The 19162-nt window shown below is 38.8% G+C and overlaps 1 protein-coding gene across 1 annotated transcript in view; it reads left to right on the top strand.

Annotated features, from left to right (window-relative positions):
- LOC124166608 overlaps nt 1-19162 on the top strand; it is a 77146-nt gene that overhangs the window by 47961 nt on the left and 10023 nt on the right. Inside the window, exons 7-12 of the mRNA XM_046544203.1 lie at nt 423-743; nt 7651-7832; nt 8214-8553; nt 11283-11513; nt 13550-13887; nt 14158-14269. Of these exons, the coding sequence (XP_046400159.1) occupies nt 423-743; nt 7651-7832; nt 8214-8553; nt 11283-11513; nt 13550-13887; nt 14158-14269 (1524 nt within the window). The remainder of the gene's footprint in view (nt 1-422; nt 744-7650; nt 7833-8213; nt 8554-11282; nt 11514-13549; nt 13888-14157; nt 14270-19162) is intronic.

The following is a 19162-nucleotide window of genomic DNA, read 5'->3' on the forward strand; positions in this document are numbered from 1 at the left end:
GAGCAACACTCCTTGCTGGACATTAGTCTTGCACTTTCCACATCCATCTATTCTGGGGGGTACTGTTGTCTCCTTTGTTCTCTCATTGTTTGAATTAGCAGTTTCCATTTGCTGCTGAGGATCTATTGAGTGTCATAATACATTTGTTCTTGTCCAGCATGATTTCATTATTGTTTCACTCAGTTGAAAATGTCTTTTGACGTTTTCAGTTTCAGGCAAAGTGGATCTTGCTGCACACGTTTGTTAAGTTTTTAAGCATTCTACAAACGGTGTCATGAACCACGAATAGGATCTGGCCACTTGTCTTCACATTTTTCCTATGCATTCAGTCCTTAGTATTTGCTTTTGTCCATCATTGCTTTAAACATTTGGGACATCAAATCACCTAAATTCATTTTTGTCTTCTTATCTTTCTTTTTCAGGATTTACAGCAAACACTAAAAGCTTTCAACGTGTTTAGGGAACTTGTTAGTTTCTTGGATGCTGGGAAGTTTTTGGCATTTTACATATCTGTGGATGATGTTGAAGCGCGTGAGCAATGCACCCCTCGGATGTTGAAGGAATTAACGGAACAACAAGAGAGACTACTGGAGAAAATGGTGGAATTATCCATGTCTAGGACAGCGGGCATTCAGCAAATGGCAGTGGCTGCAAAGGCTGTGAAAGCAAGACTTAAAGATGGTGCTGCCAATATCAATCTTGTTTGCCATCTTGCTTCCCTCTTGATGTCAACATTTTCCAAGGTGAGTTCATAATTATATCAATGATTATGTTTTACCAATCCAGGAAGGTCTTCATGGTGCAAAAAATGATTATAACTTTATATATTCATGGCATAGAGGATCTAATTTATCTTTGGACACCCTTGAACTGCTATCCAACTCTGATCAAGACTAAATCTGAAATTATTTATTTGTCTGTAACTAATCTGAACTAATTACATTTGTCCATGAAACTTCCCCATTTTCCCATAAGTCCAGGAAATAAATGAAGCTTAAAAAAGTGCAAAACCTTGCAATTTTTTCAAAGTGAATCAATATGCATAACAATTTGGGATTAGGCTAATCTTACCCTCTACTTCAAAATCCTTCCTATGCCGATGGGCACTTTATATTTTTTAGGAGTGAAACTACCCCTCAATGCCGAAAGTTAAAAAAAACTACATTTTAAAGCTTTATTTGGGTAAAACTTAGTTTGCACTAGTTGGATAATGATTATTTTAGATTTTGGATTTCAGAATATTTCAACCCTTATCACGCAAAAGGAATACTTTACCATAAAAAATATATAATTCGTCTCAGCATTCTAATTTAAGAATGCTGTTGCTTAAAATATGTACGAATTTCATTTTGAAACTTTTCAACTCTTAAAACCCATCCCATAGAACATTTCAATTCTTATAAACTACTTAAATAGGTATAAATAGAAAAAAAGTAAATTTACTCAGAAATGCAAAAAATATTTACATGCATAGACAAAAATGAAACTTATACAAATACTACATATAAAAATAAATATTTCAGTTAAATAAGTAGTTGTCTTGTTGCCTGGAATAAAGTGATATTTTTCTTGGAGCCTATGGCGTCAGAATCGATGGAATCGGTATCGGTAGAATCGGAATCGAAATGTCAGAATCGGAATCATTCAAATTTTGGAATCGACCCATCACTACATATAACACAATCTAACGGATACTCCATGTCATACAGTCTTCCTGCAACATGCATGCACACACATTACATGCGTGCGAGGGCATACATTCACTTATATATAGGTTTATATTCACACCTTATGGGTATGCATATTGGGAGGAAATTTGAGTGCATACATCAGTGCCGAACGTGTAGCATAGAAAGTATACACAAGTGTTGTAGATTATGATGTTCTGAATTGTGCTTTTAGAATTTTTCAAAAAAGAAAATTGATTGCACTTTCAAACAGATCTCATTCATTTTTGGTGATAGAAAGTTTATTTAAAATTATTTTGTATGTTTTTTAAGGGCTACGAGGTTATATAAATTAAGTTCCTTTTAATTCCTTAGTTTTGAAAGGTGGTGAATTTAAAGGGCTTAAATGAGGTGGTGCTCGCTTGTAAATAGAGACTGTAAATGGCCATCTCTCAATAAATATTTATGGTAAAAAAATTTGCGGAAAGAAAAATAATATTACAGTTGCTACAATTTGTTACCATAACATTTTTCTTGTATTTTCAGTATTTTATTGAGTTTTTTGAAAATTAGAGCATTTTTTACGAAATCGTAGAAAATCGCTTTTCACTTTTAGCTCCATTTTTTTCCAAATGAAGGATTTTAAATTAATAAAACTTTTATGATCCATTGATAGTACATGAATAAAGAGAACTCTTCAAGGAAAACAATCAATTTTAGTTAGGGTGGTAATTAGGTTGTTGTTTTCACTGATTTTTTCGTAGAAAAAAGTAGGGACTGACCTTATTTTTACCATAACTTGCTCAATTCTCATGCTGAAGACTGTTTTTATGTTTATTAAGAAAGGTTTTTAAAACAGCTTAAAGTGATACCCAAGTTTTCCTAGAAAAATTCATAGTTTTTCCACTATTTGACATTGAATGTCAAAAATTTAGCGTTTCAAAAACAAAAGCTATCCATTAAGAAGCTGTATCTAGGTTCGTATTGGTTGTCAAGGGGACATAAAAAAATAATTTTCTTTCTTGACTTAAAATCTACAATTCTACAACTTACAGTTTTTTTTGATTAATGCATATTTCTCAAGTTATTTGCGAAAAACTGATTATAAACGTTTATTTTTTCATCGGAAAGCCGTAGCTTTTAATCCCAAAAAACTCTAAAATATTAACCTGGATCCGCCCAATGTAACAAAAATGTCACTACCTGTATCGCTCCACTGTAATGGCTCTTGCATCGTTCGGGCACGGTATATTGTTGTGTTTTATACCTTATAAGAAAGAGGAAGCTAAGTGCTTCAATTCAAGGTAAGAGTTGTCAAGTGAGAGTGAAGACCTATCCTTTAAGTACCCCTGGTACTTAGGTGCCTTCCCTAGACACTAAAAATGGACGTTCGCTTTGTGTAAATATTTAATTTTTTCATTAAGTATATGCACTACAGCGACAATTTTTGGTATGTATCAACATTATGATACAAAATTATTAATAATACATTAATATGTTTGGTATTGCTTTCCATTTCTGTAATATACTCTGATAAATGTTACTGTGACATAAATGTCACATTGGGCGGATCCCTATGCAAATCTTCAAAGTTTCGAATTTTATGCTCTAGTTAGAATTTATTGCATTTTCAACGTTTTTTCCTTCGTATTCCCGCCAAAAGATTTATTATTTATCAATTAATCGATAAATTTGCATTTATTAACTTTTATTCTGGTAATTATGTACTTTGGAATAAAAATTTTTAATATTTGGGATATCGATAGCTCAGAGATATTACACTGTGTGAAGCCAAATAGCTTCCGGAAAACGAAGACTTTGATGAAGTACAATATACCTTGAGCCACCAGAAGCAGCAATTGTCACTGATGAGGACTTTGCAGATGACCAGGCTGGTGGACTTGTGGAAAATTTAATGGAAGACAACTTCGGGCAATAGTGGAGCTTGTTTTGCAGCTTGATAATGATAATACAATGCATTTCAAGAGAAGCCCGGAAGAATTTCGGTACCAGTTAGATGTAAGGGAAAGGATTCAAAGTCAACGAAGCTTACATCACTTCTCCAATAGAAAAAAGTAAAAAGAGAAGCTGCCAATTTGCGACAAGAAGGTCATTTTGTAAGAAATAGGTTATTCCCCGAAACAGATCCTCCTGAATAGAGGGAAAAATAAAGTGTAGAAAATTTTTATATAGTTTTTTCGGATGACATTCTTTTTTCTCATGGCAGAATTAGATAATTATACTATGTACTTCTATTGTTTTTTCATCTTCTAGCATCAGTAAAGAGGAGATGAAAAATTTCATTGGAATTTTACTGTTATGAGGTTGTTACTTGTTTCCATCCAAGCGATGCTCCTGGGAAGATTCTGGGGGTGCTCACAACTCAATGGTTACCGTAGCCTAGCAAAGGAATAGGTTCTTTGTGATGAGTAGATACCTTCACTGTGCAGACAATACGATGCCCGACATAATAGACAAATTGTGGGAGCTTCGCCGTAGATCACTAAATTGAAAGATAGTTTCAGGGGGATTTTTCCCACTGAGAAAACTCTCTTTTGGCAGGAGTATGATTGTGTATTTTGGTATCCATCCTTGCATGCAATTCATTCGGCGGAAGACAATCAGTTTTGGTGGTAATGGTGGAATATTTTCCTTGACTTTTGGATGTAGCTGTTCACAATCTGTTCACGAGCGAAATCTGGTCATTGCATGTCACAATTAGAGATCAGGCGTGTAATAATGCAAACATTACTGACCATACATCGATGCAAAGGCAAGTATAGCCGCCGTACTACTTCATTTTCAACAGAGGCAGACAGTGAATTATGTTACGATGCTAATGATCAATTAGTCTCAAAAGATTGCGTCGCCGTGCTGGAGAACATTGCGCTTCCGTCAAATGCACTGCATGCGATGCATGAAATATGGACAAATATTGCTTTACTACTTACCACTCAAAATGGTACGTATATGCCGGCATTGAACTCTAAATCGATCTTTAGTTTGTATGAAACAAATTGATTCAAATATCATTCAATTTTATACTATATTACACTGTTATGTGTTGTGAGAAATTTTTCAAACATGTATATTTATTCTATGTATTTTCCAAAATTGAGAAATTCATTTTCAACTGTTTTACTTATTAGCCATGTAAAAATATTATTTAAATGTACCTTCAACAAATCCATTGATTGTGTCAATTCAAGGTTCTGTAATTTCATAACACTCCTGCCGAAAACTTTACATAAATTTAAAATAATTTTTCTTGATGTGTATTTGACAAGTTTATAATATAAACATTATAAATTAAAATATACCCCACATTGGTGAAATAACATTGAAAAAATCCAAAAAATTTGTACATCTTAAAAAAATCACAATTTACATCGAAAAATTTATGAATCGCAGGCAATGGAACTCTGAAAATTATTGCTAAATTTTTAAACAATTTACTTTAAATTTAAGCAAAAGCTTGAAAAAAGTTAGGTAATTAATATTATGTTTTTCTAGTGTTTTTTTGTAAATTAAATGAACAGTGCAGCTCAAATGCGAAAAATATTTGCTTTTTCTGGGGAAATATTACCTTGCACCAAAAGACAACAGATCCGCCCAATGTGACATTTATGTCACAGCCTGTATCTCGGAAACTACACAACCGATCAACGTAGTATTTTCAGAATGTAGTAAAAATGAGACCCTTACCATTCCCCTAGAATATGAATTATTCATCTCAAAAAAAATATTTTGGGCGGATCCAGGTTAATTAAAAAAAAATTTATAGAACATTTTTTGCTTGAAATTTGTTTTTCCATCAATTGCTATGGTCAAAATATTATAAGGAATTTCAACCTCCCCAAATAGGGTGGAAACTACCCCCAGGGTAAGCCCCGTCGGAAGGATATACAGCAGACTGCCAATTATCCAGCTACGGTTTATCAGGCTAATGTGGCTAATCTGTGCATAAGTTTTACACTTCTTCGATACTTTCCGCAATCTTTGTAAGAAAATTAATCGGATGCAAAAGCATCAGGATATTTGCATTTTAACCCTTTAGCTGCTGTTCAATCTCCAAACACCTTCTCCTCAAATGCGGCGAAAAGGTTAAAATGCGTTTCGTGGGCCCATGGAGCAGGTACTTCCAGGATGGGCGTGGTAAACCCTCTGAAGGGTCGCAAGTTCAGGACCCTTTCCTCGACGAGCTCACCCTCGCTGGCCCCTCTTTTCGACCCTTTGACCCTCCGAAAAAGGAGAACTACCCTTTTTAGACGTACTGGTGCAGAGAGGCATGGACGGATCGCTGAGACACGCGGTGTACAGAAAAGCAACACACACGGACCATTACCTCCACGTGCACTCCCACCATCATCCTCAACAAAAAGCATCGGTCATGAAAACACTCCTTCATAGGGCCAGAGTGGTTTCTGACGATGGCGCTCTGAAGAAAGAAGAGAATCGCGTGAAAGAAACCTTCAGAAAGAATGGATATTCGGAAGCCTTCATCCATCGCCAGGCAAGAATTCCGAATAAGCGCCTACCTCAAGACTGCGCGGAGAGAAGAGAGAAAAACAAGCCAGTGGCCTATGCCACCATCCCATACGTCGAGGGAACGTCTGAGAGAATTTCACGTGTGCTGAGAAAAGCAGGCATCGTGACGCGCCACAGAGCATTAAAGAAGATGAGCGACTTGTTTCCATCTGCCAAGGACGGACTACATCCCCTCAACGTGGAAGGCGTTTATAGAATCCCGTGCTCATGCGGAAAATCTTACGTTGGGCAGACAGGGCGCTCCGTGACTTCTCGTCTCAAAGAACACAGCCGAGCGATATTATATCGTGACACGGAGAAGTCGGCGATTGCGGAGCATGCTTTCTCGGAAGATGGACATCGAATTTTAATCGACGAGACGCAGGTGTTAGCCCAAGAAAAATTCTATCATAGACGACTAATTCGGGAGGCTATTGAAATTGAAAAATGCCCCCAAAATTTCAACAGAATGGACGGCGTTAAACTCAGTCAGACGTGGAAAACGATTTTCCGAAAGAGAAGACGACGAATATGTTACCAACAAGGTTATTCGCTAGATAAGAAGAGTCCGCTCGTCGCTCAAGGACAGGGGTGAGAGTTCTGCTGATGTCAACTCCGCCCTCCTCCCCCACTACTCCGGTGGATGGGGGAGGTGGACGAGTATATTAATTGACAACCAATTTCCGTAATTTCATTCATCGCCTGATAATGCGTCCTGCAACGGTCGCGAAAGCTTGCATGACATATGCAATGGATGTTGAAAATATTGATATACAGTGGAACCTCGTTAAAGCGAGTACGGGCTATAGCGACACCCCCGCTATAACGAGAGATAGCCGATGCACCGTCAATTGACCCTATAATAAGCGTGTTAAAAAATTCGTTTTTACGTGACCCTTTCGGCATTGGCTCTCGCCATAGCGAGGGTTTCACCGCCGGAAGACTTTCATCAAGACTCCTTAACCTCTGTAACTGTTAGAGATCTGTTAGAAATGAAGTTAATGGAGTGCTCAGTCTCAAATTTATGTGGTAAACTGTCGTTCGATAAATATAATGATTGACGAAACAATGCTTTGCATGATTTTTATTCAGTGCGGCACTTATAAATTGTTTGAATAGTTAGTCGTTATTTGAGTAAGGAAATTTAGTGATGCAAAAAAACATCGCCTTTCGTCTGGATTTATGCTTACGTTTATCGAATAGATGTTTATCTGTTGCCGCACCACTCCTGTTCCTGTATATCTGTTTGCAACAGGTATATTGGCTATTATTTGCTCCACCTCCGGTAAAGCGACAATTCGCTATAGCGAGTGTTTATTAGTGCACCGTGGGGTGTCGTTATATCGAGGTTGCACTGTAATTGATAAAATGCCTCTTTCAGTTGTAACTTATCAATATCAACGTTCTTTGCACAAGTGCTCTGTTATGTGGCTGAGTAATAAATACAATATTTCAGAAATCTCGGCGGTCATCTAGCGAGAAATTGCTGATGAAGCAGTTGAGCAGCAAGTGGCATGAGTCCCTTGCGGCTGCTGTGCTGCGCAGAGTCGACTTCAGCCCATCATCCCTGACAAGGCAATCCTTGACTTGCCTCTGTTTGGCCCTCGAGAGGTTCTGTTCTTCGAAAGACCAGAAGAGGTAATTTTAACTTGCATACATTCCTTGATGTCAGAATATATTGCAAAGGCTTCTTTGGAAGAAGTGGAAGCTTGAGTAGTTCAGCTTTTTTAATTGTTTAGCTCAGTTGAACCATTCTGGATCATTCTGCACCCTGTCGCTTCGTTAATGGCAATTTAAGTCAAATGTTGAGAGTTCTTTTGTAATATTGCTCTTTAAAAGAAAAGTAGTATCATCAATGCTTAAGATAGTTCTTATTATTAATTATTATCTCCTATAGTCATACTATTATTATTTCCTTGGAATAGAACTTGTGCAAAGTTCCACGTGATGAAACCTGGGAGTGCCTGAGGGCCTTTGTTATTTGTTTTGCTGATAGTCATTATGTCAAATTGTTTTCAGGTTGAGCAAAGCAGGAACTTTCTTGCCTGGTGTTATTGAGGAAGTGAGGAAGAAGTTGACGGGCACCTTCTGTAATGCCACTGATCCTGAAACTGCTGAGCTGAGGGAAATCGATTGCTTTGCCTGTGTTGGGTTTGTTGAGAAACTGCTGTCAATGCGTGATGAGCTGAAGCAGTGGTGCCCTCCAATGCTCGTGTGGTCAGCATGGCAACTGTTACTTGCTGTTTCTGGCAGTGAATTGGACCGGAGTAAGGCATACACGAAAGCCATGAAGACTCTTCTCATGTCTGCAAATAAAAAAGAATTCAAACTTGTGTGTAATGACCTGCTGGAAAAAACGGTGAGTGGCATTTGGAGGGGTTTTGTGCTTGCTGTTGGATAAAGTATCTTTTGCCTGCTGCTAAACTTCTTAGATTCCTGCCACCTCTTTCCTCTCTCTTATGCTTTTTTCAAACTGTGCCTTTGCATCTATTCACCCACTGAATAGCTTCCACAGAGTGCACAATGGTCAGGGGAATCATGGAATTGTCAGGAAATTTGGGTTATGGTCAGGGGAAAAGCACAGCAAAAACATGAAAATGGTTGTCGAACTGATAGAGTATGTCTATGTTCCCCCGATCGTTATGTTGTTGTTTTGGTTGCGGTCATAAGTGACTTAATTTTGCAATAAGCATTGTTAAATTTTTCTTAAGGCTCTGGGGTACCTCAGCCAAAAACTGCACTACAGACATCTGGGTGGATTCATCTGAGGCCTCTGCTATTTTATCCACATAACATAGTATTGCTCATTTCCGAAGAAAAAACATCAATAGTTTAAGTGTCATAAATTATAATGTCTCATTTATCTTGCTGCAACAATAACTACGGAAAAACACAGTAGACTTTCGTTATTACGAAGTTCACGGGACCGAAAAACTGGAGGTTTGTAATAACGAAGTTCGTATGAACGTTTCTTTTAGGAATCATCGAAAAAACGTATTATAAGCAATTAAATTATGGGCAAATATATAAAAACAACAAAATTTGTTTCAGATTATCAATAGAAGAATGCGGCATAATGCAATCAAAGGTTCATATCTTCCCGAATGCAATAAGTCCTCATTATACAAACTAGATGCATTTCGAGACCTTGTTTGTAAGTTGATAAACTTAGAGTCCAACCTCCAAGAGTTCTCCAATGACAGGCAAAAGGACCAAATTAGAGGTTTAGGGCAAGGTTGCCAGGTAAGAGAGGGAAACGCCCACGTCACTTGTAAACAAAAGGGTTCCGTGGCGAAAGGAGCCGGAAGAGAGGACGGCGATGAGCGTGAAGGACCCAAAGCAAGAAGAAAGGGTTTGTTCTGGTGGTTCAGGCTTATTTTAATGCTCCATATGCTGTTGACAACGTTGCATGACTAGGCGAGGGCGTGAGGTGCATTTGGGGGTGAGCGATTGGCTGCATGCAAACTGTGCTGGCGCAGGGTTATCCACCCCTCTTGATGTGCTGTCATTGGACAACTCTCGCCGGCCAGATTGTATGCAAGGCATCGAGGAGTATGGTTATCCTGCAGAATGCAACGCTGCATCACAATTGTGCACTAACTCGTGATTGTGCCTAACTGATCTAGGTGGGTGTGCGACGCAGCCGGAGCCGAAAAAATCACTCTCTGCAAACAATGGGCATAATGGTGAACAGTTATTGATTTCAACATGGAATAAATGGTACTTTGTTCAGAACCTTTAGACAATATTCATTGGCCCTATAGATAGTAATAAAACACAGCGTAATCAGCACATATGATTTACTTATTATGAATGAATTTTACCCTTAACGTCCATAGGCACATATTTGTCCCAGACTATATCTGAAAAACTATTAGAGATATCACTTTTACATAAATGTTTTTGGAATCTACACATCAATATTAGTCTGAAAAAGGCATTTTGTTATGCACTCTACTGGCTGCAATCCTTATGGACCTTAAAGGTTTTAATACATTTTATTTCATTCACCTTGTTGCGGAGATATTTAAATTGGAAAAAGCCGGAAATAAATATTTTTATGCATCGGGAGTCTAATTTTTCATTGGCAACCAATTCTATGAGACATTTTGATGGCTTCAAGCACAGTAAAGAACTAGCAAAATATTTAGCAATATCATGTATTAATAAAATTATACTTTGCAATCCTTTTTACAGGATTGGCTTACTACTACATTTAATTAGTTGTCACATGTATTTAAAAAAATATTCTTTGAATACATTGGGGTTTGACTTGGCAAAAAACTCACATTTCTCTGTGCTGGACTCCTCCATAAATGATATTTTTTCTTTTCCAAGCTCAAAGACAGGCTTGAGATCCGTCTACTTCCATGAGAGAAAATGAGCGGTCACTCCTCTACCGAACTACAAGTCCCAAACTCAAGTTGGTGAGAGGGTTCCCCAAATTTGAGGCCTCCGTGTCATCTAATAGTGCTTCCCCTAACCACCTCTCCACGTGCCCTCCCTCGAGTAGTCCTAAGTCTTTCGCCAGTGTGCTAGGCTTGCCAGCACACTGGCATAACCATTAGGCCGACTTTTTGAGTGGGAGGTGAAGGAAAATTGCTGTTGTACCCAGGAGCCTTTGAGTTTGTGCTTTGCCATTGGCATAAAGAGGGGGAAGTTAACATTTTGGATGGAAATTTGGGAGAAGTGAGGAAAATTTAGTGTGGACAGTTGGTACGAACGCTTTTCTGGTGGTTTTCCTTTCAAACTATTGAATGAATGAGTGAGAAAAAATTTTTTCTCGATCCTCTTTTTAATTTATCTAGCTTCATTATTCAAAAGCTCAGGGGATGGTAAACTATTAATTGGTATTGTGGTCCTGTCAAAAGCTGATTAATTGGATCATGGTATGTTTCAGCTGAGAAGTGAAAATCAACGTATCAGCCCAGGGCTATGAGAGGATTAAGCATGTGTTCATAACAGTAATTTAACTTGTGTAAATTATGGTTAAATTGGGCAGAACACTGAAGAGTGTTCTAATGGTGGTGAGCGTAAAGTGTCATACCTCACTGTATGTATTATGGTGTCTGATATTGGCTTTTGCAGTTGAGTGTTAAGTGCGTGGACGTTGGCCAGTTGAGTCGTTACCTCATCGTCTGGGGAGTGCTGGCTCACGTCCCGCTGGTCAAAGGCCTGGATGAAATGCGAGACAGCACTCTGAAAGCGGCCATTCCCCTCTTCTTGAGATTGGTCGGCAAATGGAGAGCAGGACAGTTGGATGTGCGCTCCGTTGTCCTCACCCTGGAGTTTGAATGCACTCTTCTGAGAAGTCTAAAGGTTTGTCCTTCGCACTCACTTTGCATTTGCAGTAGAGATGGGTCGAATAGCAGATTTCTCGAATTCGAATATCGAATTCGAATATTAAATCATTGCTCGAATATTCGAATACCTCGAATTTCGAATACCTCGAATTTCGAATACCTCGAATACTAAATGATGAATGCTGGAATGTTTGACTCGGTTGCCTATGCAGCAGGTCACACAAGATTTTGGGGAGTAATTTTGATTTCCTTTAAATGATTCGAACAGGAATTTAGCTGATTAATGAATATTTTAATTTTATGGAAACAATTGGGCATATAGTTAATTCAACTAACATTGCTTTACCCCCACTCCTGCTGCCAAGTGCTAGCAGACAATCTGAGGCATTTTGCAAAATACAAGCTCTTTTCCACCGGATTTTCTTCAATTATTTTCAGTCCATCTTTGGGAGTTCTCACAAGATAAGAAGATGAATTGGAATTGCTATCAGGGAGAAACCTATTATTCTGAGAAAATATCCCTTTGTCTGCGACTGTAACAATAAAGATTTATAGCACCACTCATAAATTGTAACTTGATATATGTTTTCGGAAAAAAATACCGCATCAACTTCCGAGATGCTCTGCTGCTCATATCGAGTTTCGCCAGAATGCTAAGTCTCCGTAGTATTTTGATATTTATTTCTTTGCGTAAAATGCTTAAATAAACTCAGAAATACGTCGTGTTTGGTCTTATTCTTTTTGAAATTACGCGCACATTACTAATATTTCAATTCAATAAAGGTGTAACATCAATTGACGAAAGTCATTCTTAGACACCTTTTGTGCTAATAGATGACTCATGCAGCGGTTGACCTCCACAGAAATGGGGAACTTCGAAGCTGGTAGGAAAAAAAGGTCAGTGGGGGAGAAAAGGGAGGGCCCGAAACACGTTTCTATTGTTCTCGTGTAAATTGGTATTTTTTCGAAGCTAAGGTCTTCGTAATATGATCCCTGCGCGAGCTGTGACCTTTTTTTATTTCGAAGAAGAGGAAAGCCTCAGGCTAGTGCTGAATGGAGAGGGATACCGGATCTCGGGAAATGCGCTAATGCAAGTATCCCACGGTACTCACGCAGCAGTTGACTTCCAGAAATGGGGAACTTCGAAGCAGGTAGCCAGAAAAAGGTCAGTGGGTGAGAAAAGGGGGGAGGGCGTGAAACACGTTTTTATTGTTCTCGTAACTCGATATTTTTTTCGAAGCAGGGGTCTTCGTAATGCGATCCCTGCGCGAGCTGGGACCTTTTGTTTGATTTCGGAGAAGAGGAAAGCGTCAGAGTGTGTGAGGTGAGAGCTGAATGGAGGGGGATTGCGGATCGTGGGAAATGCCCTAAGGTTGCTATCCCACGGCACTGAAGTTCTCCTGGTGGGGGGAATCGGGGATTTTCGGATTTTTTCACCCGACCATTTTCGGTTCCCCTCGTCGAACTCTTTTCACCGCTAAAATCCACGAATTTGATGTAATTCGTTAACTTGCGTAAAACGGCGCTGCGAGCACTAAATGACTACAGTTCTCTACATTTTTCCGAGTCAACTACCAACGACGTGCGTGCGACAGTGTATGACGCGAAATTCAAAGTATTCGAGGTATTCGAGGCGGTACTTTTCGCATAACTATTCGAAACCTCGAATATCGAATACTTTCTAATATTCGAGGTATTCGAGTATTCGCGGATACTATTCGCACATCTCTAATTTGCAGTAATGAGCATTGAGGGGATAATGTGGAATTTGGAACTGAAAAGATTATTAATAAATGGCAATATTATTTCCAAGTGAAAAAAATCACTTTTGACCGTTCATTATCCGATCATGTGTCAACTGCTTTGTAAAGAGGTGTGGTATATAATTGTACGGGATTGATTCCAGACGTTTTTCTCTGTTTGGGAGGGGCCTGATGTTGGTGCCATTATTTTGTTGTAAAGAGGCTTTTGTTAAATTTGGCTGTATGGAGGTTTATTATACAGAGTTTGTACTGTATTTAATATCTAATGAACGCCTTATCTCTCCATCAGGTCAGTGAGCACGCAGTCGACCTTGTTCTGTCGACTGTGTCGGCTGCTTCGTGGCTGTTTCTCGACCAATCAGCTAGTGAGCTGGGTGTGAGCAAGTGGGGTGTGTTGGGATACCAGCAAGTGTTCTCGTCGTGTGCCAACAGTCTGCTCGCCCTTGTCACCCACCAGATGGCCAGCCTGATCGATAGAATTCCTTCGTTCTTACAGCAGCTGTTGAGGCTGTTTCGCTCTGTCGTTGCCCACGGGAACATTGAGTATAACCCTGTGGGTGGCCTGCAGGGAGGGAAGCTGTCGGAGAAACTCATTTTCATGACAGACTGCAGCATGAGCATTGAATGGTATGATTATCACTTACATATGTTGTATCTATTTCCTAGATTACAATTACTGATTAATGCTTTTGCAGACAATTGATCACTGCAAAACTTCTTATTTGGGTGAATTTCGCTATTTTTTTTTCACAAAAATGTGACTGTTGTTGTGGATCGCTCCAGATCATTGCATTGCACTTTAAGTTTTGAAATTTATTATGTTAATTTCAATCAGAATTGTCCTTTTGAGAGGAAAGTTTCCTTTAGCTTCATTTTGAGTTGAATTTCCGATTTCAGGGTATGCAGTGCTCTGGTCAAGCAGAGGAAAGACTTCACGAGAGTGTGCCCCTACTTCATTGCTGACATGGTGTGCAGTTTTGAAGATCACATTGTTCATCCTGACATAAAGGTAATTTTGATGGTACATAAATGCCTCAGTTGAGAACATGCTTATTTTGCTTTGCATCATGGATTCTTTGTAATTCCTTTACATATTAGCCTTCCTTTAGCTTACATGTAGTGAGAATTGCATTATGAGTGGTTGACAGTTTACCATCAGATGGCCCATGATAAACATGTAAAAAATTGACTTGTAAAAAATTATGGATGAATGGAAGTCAAGAAGTCCATGCTGTAATGGCACGATCTTGCATTAATTGCCTTCATGAGAGCTCTATGTTTGTTGTTTCTGATTGTGACGGCTTGCATACTCATGGAACAGTGTCTCTCAGGAACTGCAACTCATGTGCAACTTTTTCCAATGTGACTGTTTAGCGTGGAGCCAAGGATATGATTTCGGCCGTTCGGCCACAGTGAATAGACAATGAATCTTACTAATGTGGGCGGATCCGAGATCACATTGTTGCACATCATGCGACATGCAGCCATGGATGTGTGGTTTTTGTAAACAAGCATCAGTAATTATTTTGTGATATTTCATTTGCAAAATCGTGTCTAAATATTCAGGTATTATTCCTCTGTTAAACAGCACTGGTGCAAAAGAGAATCTTTGAGAAAAGGTGAGTGTGGGAATTAAGTGACTTAATCTTTACCATCGAATGTAATGAATGCCCATTACTACATTGCTATTCTCATTAATGGGATTATGAGCACTTTAACCCTTAGGCGCTCAAATTTACAGAAGTATTAACTTAAAATTTTGATCTAAATTTGATTTCTTCAGCGAATTCAGACCCAATTTCATTATTTGCTGCAGTGCATTGTTTGCAGATACAGTGGAACCTCGTTAAAGCGAGTACAGGCTATAGCGATACTCCCGCTATTACGAGAGATAGCCGATGCACCGTCAATTGACCCTATAATAAGCATGTTAAAAAAATCGTTTTTACGAGGCCCTTTTGGTGTTGGCTCTCGCCATAGCGAGGGTTTTACCGCCGGAAAAACTTCTTAATCTCTGTAATCAAGGCTCCTTAATCTCTGTAATTGCTAGCGATCTGTTAGAAATGAAGTTAATGGAGTACTCAGTCTCAAATTTATGTGGTAAACTGTCGTACGATAAATAAGTAGTTATTTTGGGGAAAATATTGTGGCATTAGCATTCCCGAATGCTTGATCTTCTTTTGTTCCTCGGGCGTCGGAAAGTTGTTGTCAGCATACCCGCACGTCCATGAGTTGCATGAATAGAAAGCATTTGATGGCAGACACCATGGCCAAAAAAAACACCAAACACGTCTAAGTGAGAAAATAAAAATAAAGGAGTAATATGAGAGTGTCGAAATTAATTTATCTTCCTATTTGCTCTTCACAATTAAAAAAAACAAAAGCGCCCAAGGAATTCAGACGATGAAGAGTTATAAGGAGCTTTGTTCGGGTGGTTTTGCCCACTGCAATCTGCAGGAACTTCTGAGAAAGGGGCTACGCCTAAGCCTAAAGCGGAGTATTTCAGGGATGGACTGCGAATCGAGAATTTTAAGAGTGCGGAAGGTTGATTATACAAGTGCAAAGCACCAAAGCGTTATCTCCCCTCATAATTGCTGGTGATGCCTGCGGTGTAAACCCGAAGTCGTGGAAGAAAGGACTCCGATCATAAGTATCTTAAGGAGTATTCCCCGCGTGATATAACATAGACGAAACGGAACTTTTTTACATCCTACTCCCCGACAAAATCCTTGCAGTAAGAGGTATTTCTTGCAATGATGCCTCTAAAGGTATGTAGTGTGCCTTAGCGATGATGTAGGATGTACGATGTAGTGATACTGAGCGTGAATTTTCCGGATGGACGTATTTATTCTCTGTTGCGGATTCACAAGGGTGAACTATTCGCGTCAGTGGTCGGAGTGGTACTGGAGTTCTCTTCCGTCCTGTGGGTAGCCGAGCGTCCCCTGGTGGCCGCTGGAAGAACTCACAGAACAACTGACTCTCGTTTGCAATGCCGTGGTAAACTCGGTGTATTATTTCAAATGCGTCGCGCGCGTAACACTCTAAAAGGAACTTTTTTTAACAACGGCAATTTTAATCACATCATTTTTCAAGCTTAGCAAACTTTTTACCGTAGAAAATGAAGATACAGTAAAACCCCTCTTTTACACTTTTGATGGGGACAAGGAAAAGAAGTGTAAATTGCGGGAAAGTGTAAAATCGAGGTTAGGCACAATTTAATGAAAAATAACCCCTTTAAATATAGTTAAATGCTCTATTTTTCATATGAATCATGTTCTAAGTGAATAGTAAGTATAAAACCTTTAATTATGATAACAAAAAATTCTTTATTAGTACTGAACTCTCAGTGTGGTAGATCACATTTTCTGATCAGATTTTTAGATCATATTTTCTGATTTCATAGATCAGTCTTTTAAATGTTCTTCATCAGCTTTTTTAAACAATTTGCAATGCTCCCTCATCAACTTCTTTCCATGATCGTGCTACATAGTGTAGTGCATCTAAAACTGACACTTTGAAGTTCTTAGGGTCCCTCCCACTGTCTATGAGATTAATTGCTTTTCTCACTAGAATCCTGCGGTTGTTGGATTTGAATACATGGATTATCCCTAAATCTAATGGCTGTAATTGGCTGGTACAATATAGTGGGAAGAACACCAGTTTTATATTCCTCAAATTCATATTTTTTGGGTGGGCTGGGCATTGGTCTAAAAATACTACAATTTTTTTTTTCCACCCATATTGGCATCTAGAGCCTGCATTTGTTCCTGAAAGGAATGTAACGTCATCCAAGCTTTGGTATTAGCGGCATAGGTTGTGGGATATGTCTTGATACTTTTAAAACATCTGGGATTTTGGATTTTCCAATAACAAATGGCCTTATCCTTTCACTACCATTATTAGCATTAGCACCTAACAATACTGTTAAACGAGCTTTGCTATGCTTTCCACTAGGGCAAGATTCACCTCTAAAGTCTTACAGGGAAGTGTATTGAAAAAAAGGCCCATCTCATCTAAATTGAAAATGTCTTTTGGTGCATACCCTTCTATATGCTCACTTAAACAATGTTCCTTCCACGGTGCCACTGTTAGGGGATCAACACTATTGGACTCATCACAAATTGTTTTGTATACCACTTTATGCCTAGTCTTAAACCCGCTTAACCATCCGTCTGAAGCCTTGAAGTCTTCAATTCCCAGCCTCATTGCCACATGTTGCGCTTTTTCCTTTAGAATAACTCCGCTGATGGGTATGTTCGAGGACCTAGTGTACTGAAACCATTCTTTTAAAATTTCTTCTAGTCTATCATATTTCGAGTACTTAACCTATTTTCGCCTCTTTGCACTGGGTCCGCATTCCACTGCAATGGTTTCTATCTTTTTGCAAGTTTTAACAACAGTGTTTAACGTGGACACTGGAATCCCAAGCTCTTTGGCAAGGGAAATGCATGAGCCTACACGTGAGTCAACTCTTCCCAAAATTTTAATTTTATCTTCTATTGAAAAAGTTTTCCTCTCTCGTTTCTGGGCCATTCCATATTTGATTCGCGTTTATTGACGCTGTCACGAAAAGAGCAGGGAAAAAGAGATTACGATTAAAACGACTTTAAAATTGATCAAAGAACTTGGTAATAACGTAATAATGTACGCGAAGGAGAAAACCCATTGCGTGGATGATCACGAGAACGACCACAAATATATACATAGCGTCTATATTCGTAACTACGATGCTTACAAGTGAAGTGGAAAACCTGCAATATTTACCACCAACAAATGGAATGAAATTTAAACGTCGCAAACAATCTATCTCCAAGAAATCCCGCGATCATAAATACTTGAATAGTAATATAAACTCTATAGTGGTCAGAAACAGATGAAGAAGGAATTATTGTAGTATTTCAAAGAGGCCGTATTAATGATAGTGGCGCTGGTGACAAGTATGCCAAAATGGCAAGGAGGTTGTAAATACAACTTCCTTTCCTATATTCACAACCTTCTTGTAAAAAGGTTATCCCAGGCTCTGATCTCTAAAACTCTTTCTTCTTATTACGGTGCGCTATCCGCCATGTTCCCTTTGGCGGCCTGGCGCAAATAGCGGGTCATTTGAAATTTCGTCAGTGTAAATGCGGGGAAGACTTAGCATTGTAGAGATACTTAAATCATCGGGACTTGACGAAAATGTCGCAAATTGCGGGAAAACGTATATTGCGGGGGCGTAAAAGCGAGGTTCTACTGTTCTACTACATTATCTGATAGAAAAAGTCTTCCAAGGCAGGAACGTTATACAACCTTCCACCGTTTTCGACTGCAGAAACAAATGCAGTACGTTATTTCACTTCACTGTCGCTTAATGTACAGGAACAATAAACATACACCAATGGAAACCTTTGAGGCATTAAATAACCGCGATACTGTTTTATCAGTTAATTTTTGAATTTTCAGTGGAAAATACCAAAATAATAGAATGATCACGTAAATGAACTAATTAAGTGCATAGAAAAATGGCTTCGTCTGTTGTGCATTGGCATAATATTGACAAAACAATTCTTTGCATGATTTTTATTCAGTAGGGCGCTTAAAAATCATTTGAATAGTAAGTCGTTGTTTGAGTAAGGAAATTTAGTGATGCAAAAAAACATCACCTTTCGTCAGGATTTATACTTACGTTTATCGCACAGAAATTTATCTGTCGCCGCACCACTCCTGTTCCTGTATAACTGTTCGCAACAGGTATATTGGCTATTATTTGCTCCACCTCCGGTAAAGCGACAATTTGCTATAGCGAGTGTTTATTGGTGCACCGTGGGGTGTCGTTATATCGAGGTTGCACTGTACATATTTAGATCAGACGTATCCAATCCGGCGATCCCTAGTATTAATACACTGCAGACCCCCTATTATT

The sequence above is a fragment of the Ischnura elegans genome, chromosome 10 (genome assembly GCF_921293095.1).
Source record: "Ischnura elegans chromosome 10, ioIscEleg1.1, whole genome shotgun sequence".
NCBI classification, from domain to species: Eukaryota; Metazoa; Arthropoda; class Insecta; order Odonata; family Coenagrionidae; genus Ischnura; species Ischnura elegans.